General features: G+C 37.7%; 5 protein-coding genes across 6 annotated transcripts in view; 3 read left to right on the top strand and 2 right to left on the bottom strand.

The window, feature by feature from the left end:
• nxn (nucleoredoxin) overlaps positions 1-1,818 on the top strand; it is a 35,500-nt gene extending 33,682 nt beyond the window's left edge. The window contains exon 8 of the mRNA XM_083887124.1: positions 447-1,818. Within this exon, the coding sequence (XP_083743250.1) occupies positions 447-629 (183 nt within the window). The 3' untranslated portion in view covers positions 630-1,818. The remainder of the gene's footprint in view (positions 1-446) is intronic.
• A 1,395-nt stretch (positions 1,819-3,213) lies between these two features.
• On the bottom strand, positions 3,214-6,795 carry mrm3a (mitochondrial rRNA methyltransferase 3a). Its single transcript, XM_083886219.1, has 4 exons — positions 6,440-6,795; positions 4,824-5,068; positions 4,582-4,743; positions 3,214-3,847 (listed from the first exon to the last, which is right to left on the bottom strand). The coding sequence occupies exons 1-4, from the start codon at positions 6,790-6,792 to the stop codon at positions 3,249-3,251; spliced, it is 1,359 nt and encodes a 452-aa protein (XP_083742345.1). The 5' UTR covers positions 6,793-6,795; the 3' UTR covers positions 3,214-3,248.
• A 2,445-nt stretch (positions 6,796-9,240) lies between these two features.
• On the bottom strand, positions 9,241-13,063 carry LOC310924595 (microfibril-associated glycoprotein 4-like; the record flags this gene model as incomplete). Its single annotated transcript, XM_083886378.1, has 5 exons — positions 9,241-9,482; positions 10,260-10,445; positions 10,590-10,686; positions 10,999-11,138; positions 13,021-13,063. 5 exons carry the CDS (start codon positions 13,061-13,063, stop codon positions 9,241-9,243), a joined length of 708 nt encoding a protein of 235 aa, XP_083742504.1.
• A 732-nt stretch (positions 13,064-13,795) lies between these two features.
• On the top strand, positions 13,796-20,511 carry glod4 (glyoxalase domain containing 4). The gene is made up of 9 exons (XM_083887126.1): positions 13,796-13,978; positions 14,051-14,100; positions 14,185-14,305; positions 15,073-15,217; positions 16,271-16,407; positions 17,800-17,886; positions 17,991-18,104; positions 18,185-18,271; positions 19,995-20,511. The coding sequence occupies exons 1-9, from the start codon at positions 13,889-13,891 to the stop codon at positions 20,058-20,060; spliced, it is 897 nt and encodes a 298-aa protein (XP_083743252.1). The 5' UTR covers positions 13,796-13,888; the 3' UTR covers positions 20,061-20,511.
• Positions 20,512-20,992: 481 nt separating this feature from the next.
• The window catches only part of LOC310924904 (bridge-like lipid transfer protein family member 2), a 36,361-nt gene continuing 32,740 nt past the window's right edge, over positions 20,993-24,613 (top strand). Inside the window, exons 1-3 of one of the 2 annotated variants that reach the window (XM_083886759.1) lie at positions 20,993-21,100; positions 23,794-23,962; positions 24,067-24,193. In XM_083886759.1, coding sequence (XP_083742885.1) covers positions 23,892-23,962; positions 24,067-24,193 — 198 coding nt within the window. In that variant the 5' untranslated portion in view covers positions 20,993-21,100; positions 23,794-23,891. The remainder of the gene's footprint in view (positions 21,101-23,793; positions 23,963-24,066; positions 24,194-24,613) is intronic. The other variant, XM_083886760.1, reaches the window with a different exon arrangement.

Genomic DNA, 24,613 nt, shown 5'->3' with positions numbered 1-24,613 from the left:
TCACTTTGTCAGCAACCCAGTCCTCAGTATGCAGCAAGTACAAGAATGTGTGTGTGTGTGTGTGTGTGTGTGTGTGTGTGTGTGTGTGTGTGGTGATGTCACTTCCAGCTCTGACCTTCTTAATAGAAGGATTAATTAACTCAGGATTAAGTTCCTGGTCTCCTCCTGTGAGTCATGTGACCCTGTGTTGTGTTGTGGTCATGTGACCCTGTGTTGTGGTCATGTGACCCTGTGTTGTGTTGTGGTCATGTGACCCTGTGTTGTCGTCATGTGACCCTGTGTGTTGTGTTGTGGTCATGTGACCCTGTGTTGTGGTCATGTGACCCTGTGTTGTGGTCATGTGACCCTGTGTTGTGTTGTGGTCATGTGACCCTGTGTTGTGTTGTGGTCATGTGACCCTGTGTTGTCATCATGTGACCCTGTGTTGTGTTGTGGTCATGTGACAGGACGACATGAGTGACTCTCTGCGTGACTACACAAACCTCCCCGAGGCGACTCCTCTGCTCACCATCCTCGACATGTCGGCCAGAGCCAAGTACGTCCGCGACGTGGAGGAGATCACGCCGGCCGTGGTGGAGCTGTTCGTCAACGACTTCCTGTCAGAGAAGCTCAAACCAGAGCCCATTTAAAGACACCTGTTTGAACCTGGGACTCCATCATCGTCGCCGTCGTCGTCGTTGCCACGCCCTCTTTGCTCCGCCCACCTCGCCGTCTCTCCGTCTCCTCCCCCTCAGAGAGACTTTTGACTCTCCTCTCTCTCTCTCTCTCTCTCTCCTGCGGTGCCTTGCATTGACTTCAGTCCTGACACTAATTATTAATATATTATATTATTATTATATTATATCAAGATTCTGCTTTTGTTTTCACTCATTTTTAAACGTAGAGAAAAGCGGAGAACGACACGTTTGGACCTATTCTTCACGCCATCATGCACTCTCTTTTCTGTACGTTTGTTTCTGAAAGAACGTTTTTTTTCTGTGTTTTACTCTCTTTCTTTTTTAAAGCTGTAATTCACACGTAAACGTTAGCGGAGACACGCGCTGAAGCTCAGTCACGTGTTAGCCGTTAGCATCGGAGGCTTTTATCGTAAATACAGAGTTTGTTCAAAGTGTTAAAGTTTCACGAACCACAGCAAAGATCACCATTTATTCTCTTTAACAGAACATGTGTGTGTGTGAGTTCTTGTACTTGCAGCATACTGAGGACCAGTGAGGGGTTTTTAACCAACAAAGTGAGGACATTTTTACAAAGTGAGGACATTTTGTCCGGTCCTCACTTTGTTATCATTCAAATCACTTCCTGAGGTTGTAAACATGTTATACTCTGTTTTTAACACAGATCCTCAATTTGGCACAAAAACACGTTTTCCAGCCCTGGTGATTCACACATGTTTTGCTCAGGGGCTCCACCTGCAGACATTTTATGGTACTGCACCCAGTAGTTCTTTATAGATGTCATTTATGAAGTAGATATTTGTAATTGTGTTGATTTATAAAGTGGAAATGCTGGTCCTCACTTTGTCAGCACTTCCTCAGTATGCAGCAAGTACAAGTGTGTGTGTGTGTGTGTGTGTGTGTGTGTGTGTGTGTGTGTGTGTGTGTGTGTGTGTGTGTGTGTGTGTGTGTGTGTGTGTGTGTGCGTCCTCGGTGCTTCTCTCGTCTCCAGAATCATCAGGAGGATTTTCTGTGAACGTCCTCTGATGAAAAGATGGTTGTTGTTGTTGTTTTGTTTTTTTCTCCCAAGGACAAAAACAAACAAACAAACGATGGCGTGGAGAAAGAGTTGAATGTAAAAATCCTTTTGTTCTGTTTCTTCTCACATCCAATTAAACATTCACTGGTGAGCACAAACTCCCGTCTCTGTCAACTTGTGTCAATAAAGTTTGCTCTTGTGAATTCAAAGATCAAAGAACTTCTGCTGATGAATTCTGTTTTCTAACGTTTATGATCATGAAATCATTGAAGTCACAACAGACGCCGACTTTGGCAGAAAGTGAAGAGTGACCTGAGCGGCCGATCCTCTCTTTATTTCGTTGACCGTGTATTTCAGGCGTTAGAAATAAACTTTAACGTTGTCTGAACTCCTGCCCCGACCCTCACCACTTTAATGATAGTTGTCATATTGGAAAAAATCCAGAAAAAGGGACATTTCACTGTTTTTTCTGCATCTAGATCACATTAGACCAGGTCCAGATCCACTTTAATGTGTTTAAATATATACAATATTATGGGATTTGATTTATTCACCTTCCTTATTTTCTTAAAATCAGCAACTCTTAGACAGACTACAGTTAGATTAGAGAGACATATATAAGCAGATGCTAGCTAGCATAGATTAATAGCTTGTTGGCCAGCTAGTTATTATAGATGTAGCTTAGACAAAGAGATATAGGGGCTTATTTGCTAGCTAGCATAGATAAAATAGCTTGTTGGCCAGCTAGTTAGCATCGATATAGAGATATATAGAGGCTAGTTTGCGAGCTAGCATAGATAAATAGCTTGTTGGTTGGTAGTTAGCATAGATATAGCGATATATAGAGGCTATATTGCTTGCTAGCATAGATAAATAGCTTGTTTGCCAGCTAGTTAGCATCAATAAAGAGACATATAGAGGCTAGTTTGCGAGCTAGCATAGATAAATACCTTGTTTGCCAGCTAGTTAGCATCGATATAGAGATATATAGAGGCTATATTGCTAGCTAGCATAGATAAAATAGCTTGTTGGCCAGCTAGTTAGCATAGATATAGAGGCTAGCATAGATAAATAGCTTGTTGGTAGTTAGCATAGACATGGCGATATATAGAGGCTATATTGCTAGCTAGCATAGATAAAATAGCTTGTTGGCCAGCTAGTTCTCATAGACATAGCTTAGACAGAGATATAGAGGCTAGTTTGCGAGCTAGCATACATGCATAGTTAGCTAATAAAATATGAAATAATACTATAAAATGTAAAAATCCACTGGAGCTTTAAATAGAATAAAGAATAAGCTGCAGTTTAAGTCTTTAAACTCTTTTTCTCACATTTACAGTAAATGTGACTTTTTAATGAGTAAATGAAACATAAAGTGATGCATTATTATTATATTTATTATTATTCAGTCAGCGTTGCATTAAAAGTCAGTGATCTGTCGTCGTCTGTGAGACATAAAACAAAATGATTTATAAGAAAACAGGTTTTAATGTGTGTTTTATTGAGTTTGTTTCAGGCACATGTGAAGACCATCAAAGTGACACTGAGCAGAAACATCAGTGAGACTTCAGTGATTTCCACTCTCTTCCAGATGTTTGTCTGAGTTTCAACAGCTGCTTCCTGCCCTCGAACAACAGGACACTGGCCGCCATGGCCGAATTCAAGCTGTCCACTCCAGGAACCACAGGAATAAAGAGTCTGTGTCCGGACGTCTGCTCGGCCAGCTGGAGCGACTCAACGCTGAGGCCGTGGGTCTCACCACCGATCACCAGAGCTGTGGATCTGTGAGCCCACGACTCGTGGTACAGCCTGGTGTCCAGTCTGGACAGAGACGGTCCTTCATCATCACCACCATCACCATCATCATCATCACCGCCGTCAGAGTCAGAGTCGTGTTCGCCGCAGCTCGCGTCTCTGAGACTCCGTCTCCTGCTCACCCAGCCGTAGTCTCCCGCTTTGGTTTTGCGAGACGCGCCGACCCGTGGACGCGGCGCGTGCGCGTCAGGGACGCGGCTGCCGTCGGCCACGTGGACGCTCACGGGTTTCGGGAGAAGATTCTCCACATCCGTCCAGTCCAGACTCGAGAAGACGGGAAGGCGGAAGTGAGCTCCCATCGCCGCGCGGAGAACTTTAGGCTCCCACGCGTCCACGCACCCTGAGCGGGGAAAACACAGCGGTCACTGACGTCACACGGATCTTCACAAAAAACACAACCTCCACCATTTTGTGGGCGGAGCTTTGAACCGAGGAGTGACTAAAAAGGGGCGGGACATAACGGTTACATTTTGTCGCATACGAAAAAGGACATTTTAACATCACGATTAGGGATGTTAAAATTTGGTTAGGCTCAAGATTCCATTCAAAATCGATTCTCGATTCAAAAATTGATAGAATGCACAGTGTGTTCAGAATAAGGTTTTTCAAAATAAAAATAAAAATAAAAAAATCTATTAAAAAAAAAGTCTAATTTTGGACGACAGTATAGTCTGACGTTTTTGTCCAATCATGGACGACAACATTTTTTTTTTCAAAAATAGAAACATTTCAAAGCGAGACTGAAGTTTATGCATGTTTTTAAATAAAAGTAACGTTAATAGATTTTTAAGACCTTTCAAAATTGTATTTAAGACCTTTTATGAGATTTTAGGAGAATTTAAGACATTTTAAGGCCTTAAATTCAAATTATTGGATTTAAGACTTTTTAAGACTTTTTAAGACCCCGCGGATGCCCTGTATATATATATATAATCTTTATAAATATTATTAATTATATATATATTGATATTATAATAATTCTATAAATACATAAAGATGATTTATATATTTTAGTCACTGGTTTAGATCCTGATCTCTAAATGTTTTAACAGTTTCAGGAAAATCCTCTCTCACCTTTACTGAGCAGGACGCTGTGACATCCAGCAGCAGCAGCACATCGCAGCATCGTTCCCAGGTTTCCTGGGTCTCGGACGTTGTCACAGATCAGCGTCAGCGGCACAGACTCGCCCGTGTTTGCGAACTTTAACCGCGACGGATCTGGACGAGAGAATATCGCTGCGGCGCAGAGAGACAAGTCAGTAAAGTCAGAGAAACGTGAAGCAAAAAAAAAAAGCCCAAAGGCTCGTGGCTCTCACCGATCACTCCCTGAGGGGTCACGAGGTCAGACCAGATCTTGATGTCCTCAAACTTGACTTTGACCAGCGTGGCTCTCCTCAGTTTGTCCACAGGAAGCTCTCGGAGTCGATCCACGGAGCTGAAGAAGAGCATCTGAGGGTGAGCGCCGGCGTCCAGGGCGTCGCAGATCAAACGCCGACCTTCCAGGAGGATTTTGTTCTGCTGCTCACGGTGCGTCCTCGAACGAGCCACGCTCGCTAACCTCCTGCAGGAGCACAACAGCACAGACGGGAGCGTTATTGTTGTTTGAAGGTACACTATAATCACAGCTTATACAAATGTCATATAGAAATCAAAATAATAACGAGTATGTGTCAAATAAGCAAAACGTTGAATCTTTACACTATGACATAAATATAAGTTATGTGATAAAGTTTGAGAATGGAGAAGAGGTTAGTATTACATTAGGTTATTCTTCATGTTAAACTGTATTTTGTTTGCTTTATTTTTTTTATGACGTATTATTCGCTTTTCGTTAACTTTTGTTTGCCGTCGTTATTCTTCACATGTTCGGAATAAACTGAACTGGAAAATAGTTTGAAAAACTCCAGAACATGAATGAAAATAACACAAGTCCACAGTGTTGAGTGACACGAGCAGCTCACGAGATGCGTTCAAGGAACCTCGTAAATTTCATCGGTTTTATGAGATCTACAGCAGGGGGACACTGAGCATGTCGTGTGGTCAGCAGGGGGCAGTCATGGAGTTAATGTCCATCGGAATACCACAATAACGGATATTTGTGATGACATTTCAAAATATTATCATTATATATATACACATGTATATATATACACATATACATACATACATACATACATACATACATACATACATACATACATACATACATACATACATATATATATATACATACATATATATATATACATACATACATACATATATATATATACATACATACATACATATATATATATATATATATATATATATATATATATATATATATATATATATATATATATGTATATATATACACACATACATACATATATATATATATATATATATATATGTATATATATACACATGTATGTATATGTATATACACATATATATATATATATATATACACACATACATATATACGCATACATACATATATATACACACATATATGTGTATATATATATACACACACACACATACATACACACATATATATACACACACACATATACATACACACATATAAATATATATATATATACACATATATATATACACACATAATATACACACACATATATATACACACATAATATACACACACATATATATATATATATATATACACACATACATACACATATATATACGTATACATACACATATATATGTGTATATATACACACATATGTATACGTGTATATATAATGATGAATGATTTGTATTCATTCTACATGTGGTCAATGGGCTGGATGCTTCAAGACGCATTCAAGAAACCTTGTAAATGTCATCACTTCCGCAAACGAACTGAAATCAAATGTTGCCGATATTTAATGACGTTTAGATGTGACGTCAAGCTGTGTGACGTCACACGGTCACTTACGCCAACCGCTTGTCTCCAGGAGAAGACGTCTCATAGTGAAGTCCCTCGAGCGGGTCCTGAGAGACAGACACGTGAGCACGTCTGTCCTTCATGTCCTTCACTGAGACACGTTCAGGACCATGTCCTCCTCCTCCTCCTCCTACTGATGATGATGATGATGATGGTGGCGGCGGCGGTTTCTTCTTCTTCTTCGTGTCCAGCTCTTCGTCAGTAAACAAAACTCTGACCGGTTTCCTCCTCAGACCCCGGATAAACCTGCTCGGTGTCACCGTCATTGTCTTCCGGCTCCGTGAGACAAAACCACCGTGTCCTCTGGACAGGAGACACACCACGGTCCTCATGTGCGCCGCCATCTGTCCTCCTCACTGTCTCCTTCTACGTCCGCTGACTTTGCTGCTGCTGCTGTGTTACTGCCACCTAGGGGACTGGAGGTTATCTGGCAGATAACTCCGTTTACAACACAAGGTGATTAACAAAGTTTTGTTGATTTAAGATATTGTCTTGTATTCACTGGCTGTACAGAGGTACATGTGTGTCTTTATTATTCAATACAAAAAAAAACATTTGAGACTCAAAACATTGCATTTGTTGTTTTGTGTTTGGGTCATAGAGGACATTTGTGTCTTTATAATTCAAGTTGCTTCAAACAACAACAAAAATATTTCAATCAAAAAATAGTTTTTGAATGCAAAAAAATATAAGGGAAGCGTATTGCATTCACTAAAAAAAACTCCTGTTTTTCTCAGTAATTAATTTTCGGTTTGATTTTTTTGAATATTTTTTTTCTGTTTTTCGGAGTAATTTTTTTCTGTTTTTCGGATAATTTTTTTTCCTGTTTTTCGGAGTAAGTTTTTTTTCTGTTTTTCGGAGTAATTTTTTTCTGTTTTTCTGAGAATTTTTTTCTGTTTTTCGGAGTAAATTTGTTTCTGTTTTTCAAGTGAATGCAATACGCTTCTGTACATTTGAACACTTTGTTTTCGATTGAAAATGTTTTTTTTTATTGGAAGTGATTTTTTTTATTATTGAAATGTTTTAGTCCCCGTGATATGACCCAAACACAAAACATCACTTCAGTCAAAGAAAAACTGTTCAAATGCAATGTTTTCAGTCTCAAATGTTGTTTTTTTTTATATTGAATAATAAAGACACAAATCTACCTCCATACAGTCTGAAGATCATGACAAGTGAGTAAAAAAAGTCTAAAAAACATCATGATAATAAAAAGTATTGAAAATCATGGTGATATACATGTTTAATGAACTATGATGTAGTAAATGATCATTTGATAGAAACATTTAAAGCGTTCGGGTCAGTGTATGTTTTGCTTCCGGTCTGGCCGCCGTTTTAATAGGCCAGACCGGAAGCAAAACATACACGGACCCCGGAAGTGAAGTGTAAGAAACTTGAAAATAAAAGTAGCATGCCAACTTATTTTCATGCATATTAATGTACCGTTGTGTTTATACACCTTTATGTCGTACATTTGTGTTCGTTAAGTGAAACTACAACAGCTGCTTGTTTGTGAGAAGGACATGTAGTCTATCATTATTCTTTAAGCTGAACGCGTGAATGCATATTGTAGAAAACGTTTACTCTGCCTAAATAAAGAGCATCGAATGTCACCAGCAGAGGTCGCCATCACCACAGTCAAGACTGACACGGCTTCAAATTCCAATAATAGTATTTGAATAGTATTTGAAAATTAAAACTTGTGATTAAGTTGATGATGACTTCAGTGTCGATGTTCCGCCACAAGGTGGCGCCCCTATCCACCCAGGGATGTATTGTCTTATAGCCTATGATCCTGTATGATTTGGAATAAAAATAATTAAAACAAATGGATCTTTGGTATGTAAAGTGTGTAATGACACGTCATGTGGAATACAAAGCACAGTTTACTGTCTCTAATGCACATCTATGGAAGTCTTGTATTACAATACAGTCATGTAATAATATACATCTTTAAATGCATAGTAATGAGTCATTCAGGGACTTATTGAATGTTTTTATTATTTAATGAAGGTTTTTCTCATTCACTTGACTACTGTCTAAAACAGGGCTCTCAAACTCAAATGACCTGGGGACTAATGCTCATCTATTGTGGTGAAGAGGGGGAAAAGTTTGTGACCCCTGGTCTAAAAAGTGCATTTGTCAAATGAAAATGACTTCATTGTTTTGACAAAGAACGAAGATTCATTTATTTCACCTTTATTTAACCAGGTTAGCTCCACTGAGGTCAAAAGAGACCTGGACCGTTTCTCCAAATCCATCCTGACCCAAACTACAACATGATGGTTGTTTAGTTCATAATCTTTATCGTCAGTGAGCTAAATGAAAGACAAGTCAAAGAACAGTTGTTACTAAGTTAGTAGAGTGATGATCATATTTACACTCATATGTCAATAGATCCATAAATGAATCAAAGTGCTCTTTGAACACAATACTGCAAAAGCTGCTCCATGTTCTCAAATCTTTATTCATCACACGACATTTAACAAAGAAAGAAAGAAAAAGTGCTCAGTGCCCGACAGTCACAACAAGGAGTTACATCACTCACTACATTACATTTGACTTATTTAACACAATAAAGTACACAAAAGAAAAAAGAAATGAAGAAAATCATCAGAAAATGTTGTTTTTGTTCCCCCAAAAAGAGAGAGAAATAAAACTAACACAAACTTCTATAATATCATCATTGGTCACAGAGAAAAAATAAATAATCAACAAAGTCATATTGGTCAAACTCTAAAAGACGACTGTGTGACTGATTATTGTCCAGACAGAGCATGTGACCTCTGACATCACGGTTTGGGTCGGATCTTCATTGTGATCGACTTCAGAGAATATTCAAATCCTTTCCAAGTCTTCCAGTTGATTCCGATCCCGTACTCTCTGTTGCCATAAACACCGTTAAGATTAGAAAAATGACAGTTCTTGTGCCACCATGCTCCACGGAAGTACTCAGCACAGTTGTATGAAGCCTCGTCCTCGTCTTTGTCAAATGCAGTGAACGTCGCACCATCGTGGTAAATCAATGAATCTCCTGAATAAAGAAGAAAGTGTGAAAGAATGACTTCATATTGCAGGAGCTGTCACGCTTATACTGCCCCCTGGTGCTTTTCATGAGTATGAAAAGAGCCAGAGCAGACATTAGTCCACTAGGGCTGCACCATTCTGGAGGAAATGTCAATCACATGTTTGCTGTTGCTTAGAATTGAGATCACCATGTTTTCACTCATCACAATAGTTTATTGCACTGATGAACAAAAGATTAGAAACACTGAGGTGAGAAAGTGTGACGGTAAAATAGGATGGTTGATTTGAGATGAATCTTTAAGAATCTTTATCATTTACATCATGATTATGATCATGAATTAGTGCAGGTTTTTTTCTTTCTAATATCAACATTTTCAATTCTGTGATAAACTTGCGTTCACTCGACTCTAAAAAACACTGAAACATTGAAAGAAACAAATGGAGCAGATATTAAAGTGAATAATACTTTGACATGAGCAAATGTTATGGTAGTGATCCATCTCTGTTGTCTCAAAGATCTTTGGTGATCTGCTGAAATAATGTTTGCTTTTCCTCCACTGTTTTGGTATCCAAGGCAACAACAGCTGTCCGTCATCTTTGCCAGTTTCTTGACATATGACCTGCTGTACATGCTGCTGGTTATATACTGTACCACTGTATATACTGTATATATGGACTGTACCAAAATGCTGTTGTTTTGAAGCCAACTGTCAGAGTTGGCCTCAAATCAATATTTGGATCAATCAACACTTTCCTGTCTGGATATACGAGGACTAAGACTCACCAACATTAGCAACAGATCCACATCTTCCTTCTCTGAAGCCATCGACTTTAAGCTTGTAGCCTTCATTCTCTGGACCCACAGAGAAGGTAGAATAATAGACACAGGCCTTGTCGCCAGAAGAGTCCTCCATGTCAATCTTCAGTTCATAGTTCTTCTTCTGAGTTAGGACATGGATCTTCTCCAGTCCTGGAGGACAAGGTTGATCAGCAGGGACAGACAAAGACAGACAAAGACAGACAAAGACAGACAGATTGACTCGGGTCATTTGATGAGAGCTGTGATCAAACACAACAAATAGCGTAGCAATAATGCTAAAGTCTCAGCTCTTACCCAGCCAGTATTCTCCTGATGGTTTTCCAAATCCATATTTGTAGTCGTACCAATCACGATAAAAGTCCACAGATCCGTCTTGTCTTCTCTGAATCACCTGCAGTAGATTTGTGTGTTAGGTGGAAGTTCTCCAATCTAATCCATCACCAGCCGTAGCTCAATCAATGATAATGTTTTGGTGATAGATGATGATGATGATGATGATGATGACACTGATATAAGGTCGTAAAACTGAGATCATCACAGTTCCTTCTGACCTACATGTCCATCTATCTACCAACCACATTTGGACAAAGTCCTTCATGAACTTGTGGTAGAGAAGCATGACGTTAGACGAGCAGCACTTCAGTGATTCATAGAATAACAATGAACAAATGATGATGGAACACATACGTACAGTCCACCTCACACTGTCCTGATCACAGCCCATGTCACAGTAGACCTGGACTGGTCCATCCGGGTAGATTGTGTGCACGCCACTGTGTCCATGACCTCCATCGTACACATCAGTGCAGTCGCCTGGACGACTGGCCGGTGCACAGACGGCTGCTGAGATCAGAGCGAATAACAGAATAAAAGCCTGAAATCATCAGAACATTAAAGTCAGAGACGATTCAAACACACAGAGAAAACATGAGCTTCAGATACAAACATGTCAAAGATAAAAACACGTGCAGGAACCTCTATGCAACAAGTCAGACCACAAACATGGAGCAATCAAACACTACTGTTCTAAAGTTTGGCCTCATCGATACAATTTGTTGGTGTTTTCTGTTAAAAGTCAGACTTTTATTCATCAAAAGAGTTGAAAAATGAATAGAAAATATAGTGAAGACATTGACGAGATTAGAAATAATGATTTTTATTCTAAAGGATTCTATTCTATTCCCTTTGGTCAAAGAAGCAGTAAAACAGTTTTCAGCTGTGCTAACATGTTGTGAGAAAATGTTGACTATAAGTCTGTGGTAATATTTGCCGATTAATTGCACATAATTGAAGTATTTTATATTGAAATAAAACTATTCATTCATTAATCTGGCTCTCGTTCGCGACTCATCACTCGACACCGTCAGTTAAAGCCATTTCCCGGCACTGAGAAGCAGAAATGCAGTGTTTTTACTGAACAAATGATGAGATTAAATGATTAACTCCATCAGATTGACTAAACTCACCATTATTCCTCTGAAGAGGTGATTTACAGGTAACTTTGAGGATTATCTCTGAGCCGTTTGTGCTGCAGTTCACTCCGAGTCTTGGTGTTTCCTGAGAACAAATACATTTGCACATTGAGTGTGTGTTAGAGACATAAAAGCCTTGTTGAGATGACACTTGGACATGAAGGGGATAAAAGTCAGAGAATAATGTTGGGGCGTAAAATACCTCATTCAGATACTTTAAAACCTACATTTTTGTTGTTTTTTTACTAAATGCTATTTATTTTTTATTTCCATGTTTATACATACAACACAGCCACAGAAAATGTGATGCAGATAAATCCCTGTATCATTGTTCATTCATTTTTCAAAATAAAAGCAGAAATAAGACAACAACAATATATTATTATTGTTATTTTGGGTAATATTTGGAGATTTACGAGATTAAAAGTGGTAATTATACGAGAAAATAAAGTGGCAGATCGATGAGATTAAAAGGACATTTCCATTTTATTGAATATATATATATTAGTCATTAGTAATATGAGTCATTCAGGGAGTTATTGAAGGTTTTTCTTATTTAATATAATTTCTTAATATCATGTTGTGATGAAAACACGACCTCAGCGTATTTTAAACACAGTGTGTAGGTGATAGAATAGAATCTATGTTTGCTAGCAATGTTTTTAGAACAGTAATAATAAGACATTTGGTCATAATTATCCCATTATTAAATGTATCATATACAACATTCAGTCATATATATATAAATACACTTGTTAGGGCCTGAGACACCAACGGCACCTGGAACCAATTTTAATGACAGTTGTCCACACTATTATTTATGTCATTTCAAATGAATGTGTGTTTTTGATATTAATACATTAATGTTGTCATCATAAATAATATTATTAAGTATACGTGTGATATCATGATGCAATATTGTGAACAGTTGTTTTTTCCCCCTCTTCACCACAATAGATGAGCATTGGTCCCCAGGTCATTTGAGTTTGACGTGAATCAGAAAAACCTTCATTAAATAATAAAAACATTCAATAAGTCCCTGAATGACTCTTTACTATTACTGGGTGGATAGGGGCGCCACCTTGTGGCTGAACATCGACACTGAAGTCATCATAACTTAATCACAAGTTTTAATTTTCAAATACAAGCAGCTGTTGAACATAAATGTACGACATAACGGTGTATAAACACAACGGTACATTAATATGCATGAAAATAAGTTGGCATGCTGCTTTTATTTTCAAGTTTCTTACACTTCACTTCCGCTTCCGGTCTGGCCGCCGTTTTCGTGATCATCATGGATGTATAATATGAATGGTGATGATTAAGAAACGAAAAAAGGAATTTGCAAAAACCAATTTGAATTTGGTTTTCTCGCTTTTTCGTTTTGAACCAAAAACGAGAAAACGGCGGGAAAAAAAACGTCGTTTCTCATATTTTTTTTAAATCTCTTACATTTTGAAGATTGTCCTTTTTCCTTATTATTTTGACAACTTTTACCTAATTTACCTCACTTGTTTATTTAATTGTTTATTTGTTTGTGTATTAATGTGTCTTTTCCTTCTTTGTTTCTGCACTTTATCATCACTGTCACTTTATTTACACCGTCATATATGTATATTTTTTGCCACACTTAAGTTAATGTTCAGTCTCACGTGTGTGTTACTGTGTGATATAAACATGTGATTCCTCATACAAATCACACCCTGCATGTGACAAACCTTGTTTTGTCACAGTGTATGGTTAAATAAAGCTTTATTCAAAGTAGTTCGGACGGTACCATTGTTCTGAATGTCCAGGGGTGAAGAACTTCGTGTTTCCTTTACGTTATATCTTTAATAACCTAGTTTCGCTTGTACGTTTCGATGTAATGACACTGTTATCGTTTTTGTTGATATTTAAAGGTTAAGTTTTCAGCGCAGAGAAGTAAAGAGCAGGTTATTTGTAAACGTGTCATTGGTTTGGTTCGGTTTTTTTCACCAATCGACGACAGAGAAATCGATCCGACACAGACAGGAAGCTCAATCGCACGCAGCAGTCGGTCTGTGTGTGTGTGTGTGTGCGTGTGCGTGTGATTGTCTTCGTAGTATTGAGATAACTTCTAATAATATTGTAAATAAAATGAGTTCCAGACGAGCTCTGCATTTTGTTTTTAAGGTTGGCGACAGAAACAAAACCGCGCACTTTTACAGAGACGTTCTGGGCATGAAGGTGAGCAGCTTTTATCGCTTTTCTGTCAGATAAACTGTTTTAAATGTCTTTAATTGTGTGTGTTTTGTGTAGATTTTACGCCATGAAGAGTTTGAAGAAGGCTGTAAAGCGACGTGTAACGGGTGAACACATTATATATGAACACATTATGAGAGTGTGTGGACTTGGGTCGCAGCTGTGGGTGTTTGATGTCTCTGTCCACACAGACCTTATGATGGAAGATGGAGTAAAACTATGGTTGGATTTGGAGCAGAACAAGATCATTTTGTTGCTGAACTCACCTACAATTATGGAGTCAGTGAATATCAGCTGGGAAACGACTTTCTGGTGAGTCAGGGACCAAAGATACAGATATTACAACTAATCATGTGGAATAAATCAGTCTATTCTTTACATAGGCTTATGTATGATAGATAAATAAAACTGTTTATATATATATACATATATGTATGTATATATATATATGTATGTATGTATATATATGTATACATATATATATATATATATATATATATGTATATATATGTATATATATATATATATATATACATATGTATATATACATATACATATGTATATATGTATATATATATATAATATATAATATATAAATATTTTCTGGTTTCTTTGCTCCATAAAAAAACCCAAAGAAATCATTCAAACTCAATCATTTTTGTGTTTGTGGACAAAAACAAAGACATTTGAGAACATCATCATTTCCACGTTTGACAAACACTGATCAGCATTTTATTTATATATAATCACATATAATAAACACATTTTTCAAACATTTTAAAATGACAAAGAAGTTAGTCGCATCGCTGAACTACACGTGCAGTAGGCCAATAACAACAATAATGTGACACGAGCGATGTAAACAGTGGTTGAAGATGCACTATAGCAATATAATATAATCAGATATCAGTAAATACAACAAGATCCCCTGATTTAACCAACAGTAGCAGAATAAGCTGATACCTTAACTTCTAACTAACCGGTGCTACCCACACATCTGCTGCGACATGAGTATGACACGTATGATAAGTGACCTCAGATGTGAGTGAAAAGGTCTAATATTGTGTTTGTGTCTGCAGGGCCTCACTCTGCAGTCCAGTGCAGCGGTCAGTAACGCTAAACGCCTGGGATGGCCTCTCACTGAAGTGTCAGAGGGTCTGTATCTGACCAAAGCTCCAGGAGGTTATGACTTCTACATCATCGACAAAGAGCAGCCGACACACGGTGAGCAGAGGGCTTAGCACGGCTGTTCTGTCACTCGTTCACTGTTATACTCTTTATTTACATACGTGTGTGACAGTATAATGAGGTCTGTGTCCACTCTGTCTCGCTTTGAAATGTTTCTATTTTTGAAAACTCTTTTTTGTCGTCCAAAATTTTACAAAAACGTCAGACTATATAGTATGTTGTCCAAAATTTGACATTATTTTTGAAAAAAACTTTTTTTGCTCCAAAATTGGACAGAAACGTCAGACTACGATGTAGTCCAAAATTTGACAATTAAAAAAAATAAAATAATAATAATTACTTTTTGGTCCAAAATTTTACAATAACGTCATTCTATACTATGTCGTCCAAAATTTGACAAAAACCTATGTCGTCCAAAAAAAATTTTTAATAGATTTTTGGTCCAAAATTTTACAAAAAACGTCATATTATAGTATGTTGTCCAAAATGTGACAATTTAAAAAAAAAAAAATTTTTTGTCAAAATTTTACAAAAATGTCATACTATACTATGTCGACCAAAATTTGACAATTTTTTTGAATAAAAAGTTTTGTTCCAAAATTGGACAATGACGTCATACTATACTATGTTGTCCAAAATGTGTCTTTTGTACTTTTTTGCCGTTATGGATTTGAAATGGGTCTTAAATTGTGTTCATTATGGTCTTAAAAAAGTCTTAAAAATGTCTTAAATTTGACTTGTTGAAACCTGCAGAGACTCTGTGTTCACATACACACTTTTTCTGGCTGAAAATGTTAATGTAAAATCGTGTGGAATTCACCCTTTATTTAATTATATAAGTGTACAAATATAATCAATAATTGAGGAGCTGTTTAGTGAGGTTTAGATTTACACTTTAGTGTTTGTGTCCTGCCTTTGCATGTGTTTATTTATTTATTATTCATTTTATATTACTGTATACAACTTTATTTACATGTACACCTAATTATGGACTCACATTTATTGTTCGATGTTGAGTTAGATCATCCCTGTTCCCACCTTTAGTGTGATAATGATGATGATGATGATTGATCGATCACGTGTGTGCAGACCCTGTGCAGAAGGTTTGTCTGGGAGTGTCCGATCTTCAGAGATCATCACGTTACTGGACAACACTTGTGGGGATGAAGGCGATGAAGAAGAACGAGGGGAAGAAAACGCTCCTCGTGGGTTTCACCGACACTCAAGTGAGTCCACCCTCAAAGCTGTGTCACTTCCTGCTTTGTTTCCAGTTTCCAGTTGCGTCTGCTGGTCAAAGTTGAAGCGTTTTTAAGCCGTCACGACCTTGAGAAAGCCATACATGCGCTTATCAGTTCTAGATTAGACTACTGCAATGCACTGTACGTTGGCATTTCCCAGACTTCTCTCAGTCGCCTTCAGCTTGTTCAAAACGCGACTGTCCGTCTTTTAAGCAACACTAATAGAAGAGAGCACATCACCCCTGTTCTTCACTCTCTCCATTGGCCTCCAGTCTCTTTTAGAATCGATTTTAAACTTTTAATGTTTGCTTTTAAAGCTCTTCATGATCTTTTCATTTTTTCATATTCATGTTCTTTAATTTAACCAGGTAAAACAACTCATTGAGATTAAAAAACCTCTTTTCCAAGAGTGACCTGGCCAAGACAGCAGCACAAACACAGAAATAGTTACAAGAAGACACAAGTAGAATACGATCACACACTACAGGTAAAACAAGAGTGGGATTTCACAATAACACAGTGAAATCACAAGATCATAGTGAACTCATTTCTCTGGCTTTTGTAATTGACTTGAATTCCCCCAGAGCTGTGAGATTTGTCAATTTCAAGTCCTTCTGCACAACGATCCAGGAAGACGGGGCAGAAAATTTAAAATACTTTTTGCCCAGTTCAGTTTTGACTCTTGGAACCTGCATTTGTATAATGTCCTGAGAACACAGGCCATATGGGCTGTGGTTTCATCACATATGTAAACACAGATATGTAGGCAGAAGTCCAAGAATGGATTTGTAAATAAAAGTCAGTCTTGCCCCATCTTATTTATCTGAGCTTTTAACTGTTCGTGGTCCGGGTAGAGCTCTGAGGTCAAACAACCAAATGTTGCTGAAAGTGACCAGGTCAAAGGTCAAAGGTCAAAGTATAAACACGGGGTGATGGAGCCTTTGCTGTTGCTGCTCACAGGCTCTGGAATAAACTCCCTGTTGAGATGCGTCTTATCTCTGACCTGGGCCTCTTCAAATCAAGGCTAAAAACCTATTTATTTAGGGTGGCTTTTAATACCGAGTAGTATGGTGACACTTTATCTTTTATCTTCTTATCTTTTTTTAAAATCTTTTATCTGATTCTATCTTATTTTATTTTGCACTATTTTATTGTTTTTACTGTTTTTAATTACTTTTATTTGCTTCCTCTTTATTTATTTAATTGTTGTAAAGCACTTTGGATCACCTAAAGGATTGTTGTAAAGGGCTGTATAAATAAAGTACATTTACATTTGTTCACTAAAGAATCTGTTAGTGTGTTCAATATCGTTTGTGTTCATGACTTTTCATTTTCATGTGTCTACATGTTTTTTATTTGTATTATTTTATTTTTGTGCAGTGCAAACTGGAGCTTCAAGACATCGCTGGAACAGTGGATCATGGAACAGCGTTTGGCAGGATGGCGTTTTCATGTCCACGAGAGCAGGTCAATAAAACCAATCCTCCTCCTTTCATTTATCAATGTCTTTCTTACATTCTTTTATTCTAATCTATAGCATAAATATCACGTATGCTCTTTACCTTCCTCAGCTGCCTGACATCGAAGCCTTGATGAAAAAAGACAATCAGAAGATCCTCACTCCATTAGTCAGCCTGGACACTCCTGGAAAAGCCACTGTGGAGGTGGTTATCTTAGCTGATCCAGTAAGTGTGTTATTCACAATGAAACATCGGAGAATTCTGCTGAGTAAAAATGTCTAACGGCACAATGTTGTTGTTTTTAGGACGATCATGAGATTTGTTTTGTGGGAGATGAAGCGTTTAGACAGCTGTCTGTGGTGGATCCTCAAGGAAATGACTTACTGGACAAGGTTTGTCTTTAAAGTAACCCTAACCCTTTAGTGGGGACTAAAGTCCACCAATGTCTCTGTTCATCTGTGTTTGTACAGAATATTAACGTTAACGCTCTGTGTTTGACAAACACGTAGAGAACAGACGAGATGTTTCCACATCAGGGTATCCGCGGGGTCTTAAAAAGTCTTTAAGTCTTAAATCCAATCATTTGAATTTAAGGCCTTAAAATGTTCTCCTAAAATCTCATAAAAGGTCTTCAATACAATTTTGAAAGGTCTTAAAAATCTATTAACGTTACTTTTATTTAAAAACATGCATAAACTTCAGTCTCGCTTTGAAATGTTTCTATTTTTGAAAACTTTTTTTTGTCGTCCAAAATTTGACAAAAACGTCAGACTATAGTAGTAGTAGAGTATTATGTGGTCCAAAATTTGACATTATTTTTGAACAAAAACTTTTTTGGTCCAAAATTTGACAGAAACGTCAGACTATACGATGTCGTCCAAAATTTGACAATTAAAAAAAAAAAAAAAATTACTTTTTGGTCCAAAATTTAACAAAAACGTCAGACTATACTATGTCGTCCAAAATTTTACAAAAACCTATGTCGTCCAAAATTAGAATTTATTTATTTTTTTTAATAGATTTTTGGTCCAAAATTTGACAAAAACGTCATATTATACTATGTCGTCCAAAATGTGACAATTTTTTTGGAAAATACGCTTTTGTTCCAAAATTTTACAAAAACTTCATTCTATACTTTGTCGTCCAACATTTTACAAAAACCTATGTCATCCATAATTAGACTTTTTTTTTTTTTTTTTTTAAATAGATTTTTGGTCCAAAATTTGACAAACACGTCATATTATAGTATGTTGTCCAAAATTTGACTTTTTTTTTTGAAAAAACGTTTTGGTCAAAATTTTACAAAAATGTCATACTATACTATGTCGGCCAAAATTTGACAATTTAAAAAAATAAACAAATAGATAAATTACTTTTTGGTCCAAAATTTTACAAAAACGTCATACTATACTATGTCGTCCAAAATTTGACAATTTTTTGGGAAAATACGCATTTTGTTCCAAAATTTTTCAAAAAATACTCGTAATGTCCGTTTCACAACTTTCACAACACATAAAACACACTTACAATACAAACAATAACTAATCCCTAATCACCACCCACCCACCAGACCTGTACCACGAAATCAAAACACAGTCATTTTGCATATTGACAAGGCAAAAAAATTATTTTTTTTAATAAATTAAAAAAAACAAAAAAAAAACACATGTACCAACACAAATAGGAGAATCTGTATTATAGAGTCATATTTTCTGTTTCCATTTGCTCCACAAATGTCAGGAATGGCTGCCAGATTGCATAAAATTTCGACACAGACCCTTGGAGAGAGTATCTTATTTTTTCCAGCTTCAGATATTGCATAGTCTCTTTAATCTAGTGGGAGTACAAAGGAGGAAGAGGGTCTTTCCATCTGAACAGAATCAGTCATCTGGCCAGCAGTGTACAAAAGGCCACCATATTGGATTTACTACCTAAATTCCCAACCTGTGGAGTGACACCAAATAAAGCAGTAAGAGGGGATGGATCTACTGGCTTTAGACACCATTTTGGAACACAAATAATGTGTGAAAAGGAACATTTCTGTATTTGATTTACAGCGACAGAATCATGACCATCACCTGTTTACTTGATGCTTTTATTCTTGTGTTTTTTCAGGCTCTGGCTGAAGATAAAAGTGACGAGTGGTTCGCCAAACACAACAGACAGAAGGCTGCTGCATGAGATGATGATGATGAAGAAGAGGATGATGCTTCGTCACTTTCTCTTCTGTCTCACTGGCTCATATTACGACGATGATGATGATGCAGATGATGAAGAGGATGCTGCGTCATCAGGCTCGTCTGTTCGTGTCATCGTCAGCTTCGGTGTCCTCACATTTATTTTCCTCATCATTCAGTGCCATGAGATTCTGTTGCTTTGACTGCGTTTTTTCACTTTGGTAAAATAAACATTCCCTCATCAATGAGGCAGAAATTCTTAACCAAAATGTTCTATTTAAACTAATTATAATAAATGTACTGATTGTAGATTTTGGGCTGTGCAAATATAAAGCGACCAAACCTTTAGCATCAGAGGGATCTCTGGCTATCATGTAACTGAAAACACTTAAAAAAGATATAATGTCACTCCTCTATTTGAAATAAAACTCTGCTTCTGATATTTTCACTGTTGATTGCATTGTTTTTAACTGTTATTTCTTTCATATGTTGCCTTAATGTCTTTTATTATTCACATTTTATTAAAATGTCAACGTCAGAAATCAACATTCTGTACAGTACACCGCTCAGAACATTAAAATACACAATCGTGGTTTAAAGTTAATCCTTTATTTCGAACAGAGTAAAAACAACACAAATGAACGTGTCATTATATATTGTTTATAGTATGTAAATTAATTTATTGAGGATCTTAATAATGAGTCTTAGTCTTTGATAGTTTATTTTTAATTTAAATGTAATTCACTAAATTCAAAAAAGGTGTTTTTTTACCCACTACTTTTGTCTTGTGACTGCGTCCAAATGTTTGAACTTCTCTGATGTTTGAAAGCAAAGTTAAAAATTAATGTTTGAAGTGTGTTTTTCCTCCTGGAAGAATTCCAATCTGTCACTTCAGGGAGGAGAGAGAGAGGGAGAGGGAGGGAGCTAACGAGCTAACGAGCTAACAGGCTAACAGGCTACCTGTCAGCAGCAGCTGCCCCAGCAGAGTCTGCAAAGATGCCGAGCAGCGAGAACTCACTGCCGTGAAAGTGTGGACATGTCCGGGTAAGTGTTTTCTGACAGTAAACGTGTCAGAACACACACTGACCCCACAAAAACAACAGCGAAGTGTGTTTTCACAGTGTTAGCATGCTACAGTGCAGCCCGTGGGAAAATAAGCGGCTACGTTAGCATGCTATGGTTCTGGCTGTCAACGACCGTTAGCTGTAGCGTTAGCATGATACAGTGCTAGCACGGATTTGTGTATGTGTGTGTGTGTGTGTGTGTGACGCGGCTGTACTTTTAACCGTTTCGTGTGTGGTTAGTTTGGTGTAACGTTAACACGTTAACAGCCAGCATTAACTAGTCACGGGTTAGTGAACGGTGTGCTGGTTTATTTAAACGTGTTTTTACTCTGTGGAGGAACAAAGTTGAGCTATGTGTTGTGTCCTGTCTGTGTTGTTGCTACTCTCTAGTTAATTAGCACCATTAGCTCTGTGGGGCTAGCTGCTGTCATTCACCATTAAGAGGAGTTTGTTATGCTAATGCTGCCTCGTTTAGTTACAGCGATAGTCGTAAACTTGTTAACGGTGAGTTTATGAGGACACGTAGGCAGAAGCACCTGAGTGTTATATGTGTGTGTGTGTGTGTGTGTGTGTGAGACGTTTAAGGAAGAACCGAATCGATTAACCGACTCTTTAACACCAACGATGGGAACCGAGTCACAGTTGCGAGCCGGTTGTATTCATACTTTTTTACGTTGTTTTTTGTATATTCTTTCTTTCATTTCACACAGGCCCCCTGTATACCTGGCATTAGAATTCCTTTTTTTACACCTGGTATTAAAGGTGCATTATGTAATAAATCTAAAGCAACTTGCCATAAAATCCTCCTAATATGTCACAGAGACTGGGGAATAATGTTCGAATAACAAAAAAAATATTTTGTTGACCGCATGTTCATGTTTTGAAACCATGTTTTGGCATGTGGCGCCACCTACTGCCGTCTACCAATCATTGCAGTCAGTAGAGTCTTGGCTGCCGAGCAAGCACGGGTTCAACCAGTTATGTCTGAGCTACAAAGGCGGAGCAAACCAAACCTAAAAGACCTCGGTATTTTGAATTTGAGTGTAGGGACCATTTTTGGCCACATTCTTACATACGACGCCTTTAACATGTGTTTCCTGTGTCCACATCAAGATCCAACTACGATCCGATCACAGTCGTCCCTACTCTTACATCAGCAAACATTTCCAGCAGCAGACTACAGCGTCATGTCCTGTGTGTCGCCATATAAAATACAACAATGTTAGTAGGGGTGTCACGATCTCAATTGTACGTTGTTGTGATTGTAGCCGCTGTAGCACGACTACACGTTACCTCCTCCCGCTAACCAGAAGCTGCTGCTAACTAATAGTAACCACGGCAACACATAGACGGAACTTGAACCCCATCCCACTGTGGGAGCGTGTAAACTACGTTATGAGGTTATGAGTGTGTAGCAAAGCACAGGACGTCTCCACATGGACGTAGACGTAACTACGAAAACAACTCTGTCCTCGTTTGAATCGAAACTTAATCGAAATTCAACTTGCGCTAAAGTGATAACTAGAGCTACTGACGTGTTTGTAGCATCAGACATGTGACCTCACTCTGTGGTGCAAAACCCTGGATGTAAACATTTAATTAACAAACTGGAAGCATGCTACAGAACGCTAAGTAGGTCACATCTGCACAGTTTTGTCTCTACTTTCAAGTTTGCAGTGCTTGGAGCCAACAACATATATCTGCTCACGTGTATAAGTTTGAATGAATCTGATCCAAATCTTTTGAGCGGCTCTTTGAAATGAACGGCTCCACAAGTTCCGGCTCCCTTCAAAGAGCCGTAAATCCCATCTGTAAAAGCAGAAGTTGAATTCTCACTCGTTGTTGATGTCATCGCCTCTGCTGTTAGCGTGTTACTAAGTTATTATTAGAAGTGTCCTGAATCAGTTACCTCCAAGGAATCTGCTTTGGTGGTTTGATGCACAACAAACATTGGAAACAAGAAAAATAAAATGTTAAAAAGACCCAGGATCTATAAAGCTCTTACTGTACAATAATGAGTAATGAAGAAAAAGATAGTTAACACAGCAGCTGTTACAGTGCAGATGTGCAAGTCATATAGTCATGGACAAAGTTAAAAACAACAACAACTAAACAACAATTCACAGATATCAGTAAATAAAATGTGTAACCCATGGAAATGTGCAAATCAATTTACTCTTAACAGTATTTCACCTGACTGCCAATACATAAAATACATAAATAACATTACATTCATCTGTTATGGTTACAGAAGTATAGGAAGGATTACAGGATGAAAATCCATCTTGATGTCCTATAATCCTGTAATGGACTATAGGATCATAAGATAATGTCCTCGGATTATGTTATTTTTTAAGTTTTTGTGAATCTGATTCTGTTTGTTTTGACTAATTCCAGGAACTAACAAACAAACAAATCCCAGCTTTTTGTTTCGGTGAAAGAAACTAGAGCAGTACATTTCCTCAACGTCCTCCAGAGAAAAGACTAAAAGTTAAACAGTGAATGTGTGAAGTATGTTTGATGCAGTTTATTTCTTTTTCCTGTTGTCTGGCATTCATTAATAGTTTTCATTTCCTCTTTAAATCATGTTAGAAGTCTTGTTTGTGTGTATACGATTTGAAGATTAGAATTAAAACACAGTTTTAACAGTTGCATCTCTTCCTGTTGTGACAGCAGCTGATCGTGGAGCAGCCAGATCCATGTCCAGATCCATGTCCAGATCCATGTCCAGATCCATGTCCAGGAATTGGTCGTGAACACCTTGGGACACGATGTCTCTCCTGCTGTTTTCCTTCCTTCTCATCCTGATACTTGGGATTGTGTTGTTATGTTTCATTTTCAGGTGAGAGTTTTGTGTGTTGCGTTGTGGTTTTTACCGTTTATCTGTAACTGTTTGTTCTAACCTGACCTGATCTAAGGCGTGTCCCTCTGTCCTGGTCTTGTCAGGTGGCTCATCTGCACTCTGGCTGTGCGCTTCTTCCACACTGCACTGAACGCTGATTTAAAGATCAAATCAGTGGGCTTGTTTTCTGTCCAGGGAGTCAGTATCCAGTTTCACCCGCAGCATACTCTGGTAAGAGACACCGTGTTTACACCACATTTATATCCTGAGCTCATGCAGCGAGGGTAAGGTCCGTCACCTTTTTATTCGAAAGGAGATATTATTTCTAACGAGGGATATAAAGTTCAAGTTGAAACTATAATCGACTATGTGCACGGTCACTTTCTGGTTTTCATTAGTCCAGCCTGATAATCTCCGGTAAGCTGTCAGTCGACAATGCAGCGATGTTCTACAGTCAGTGTCTGCAGATTTATTTATTTTAGGCCAAAAAAAGACTAAAACGTAAGGACGGACATGAGTATTTGTTTATTTGTTTGATTATTAAAAAGTCCACCAGTTACTGTGACTATTCATTATTAAAAAGATACAAAACAAATGCAGGGTTTCCCCCGGCTAAGCCCGGTGGTACCTCTCGGGTCCACCGGCGGCCCA

The sequence above is a fragment of the Microchirus variegatus genome (genome assembly GCF_963457635.1).
Source record: "Microchirus variegatus genome assembly, chromosome: 3".
NCBI classification, from domain to species: Eukaryota; Metazoa; Chordata; class Actinopteri; order Pleuronectiformes; family Soleidae; genus Microchirus; species Microchirus variegatus.
This window is presented reverse-complemented; position numbering and strand designations above follow the sequence as displayed.

Bases quoted from the DNA above. Each gene is read 5' to 3' on its own strand.
- glod4 (XM_083887126.1), top strand. From the start codon at position 13,889: ATGAGTTCCAGACGAGCTCTGCATTTTGTTTTTAAGGTTGGCGACAGA. The intron at 15,218-16,270 runs GTGAGCAGAGGG...ACGTGTGTGCAG, and splicing joins CAAAGAGCAGCCGACACACG to ACCCTGTGCAGAAGGTTTGT. The intron at 16,408-17,799 runs GTGAGTCCACCC...ATTTTTGTGCAG, and splicing joins TGGGTTTCACCGACACTCAA to TGCAAACTGGAGCTTCAAGA.
- mrm3a (XM_083886219.1), bottom strand. From the start codon at position 6,792: ATGGCGGCGCACATGAGGACCGTGGTGTGTCTCCTGTCCAGAGGACAC. The intron at 5,069-6,439 runs GTAAGTGACCGT...GTGCTCCTGCAG, and splicing joins CCTGGAGACAAGCGGTTGGC to GAGGTTAGCGAGCGTGGCTC. The intron at 3,848-4,581 runs GTGAGAGAGGAT...TTCCCCGCTCAG, and splicing joins CAGCGTCCTGCTCAGTAAAG to GGTGCGTGGACGCGTGGGAG.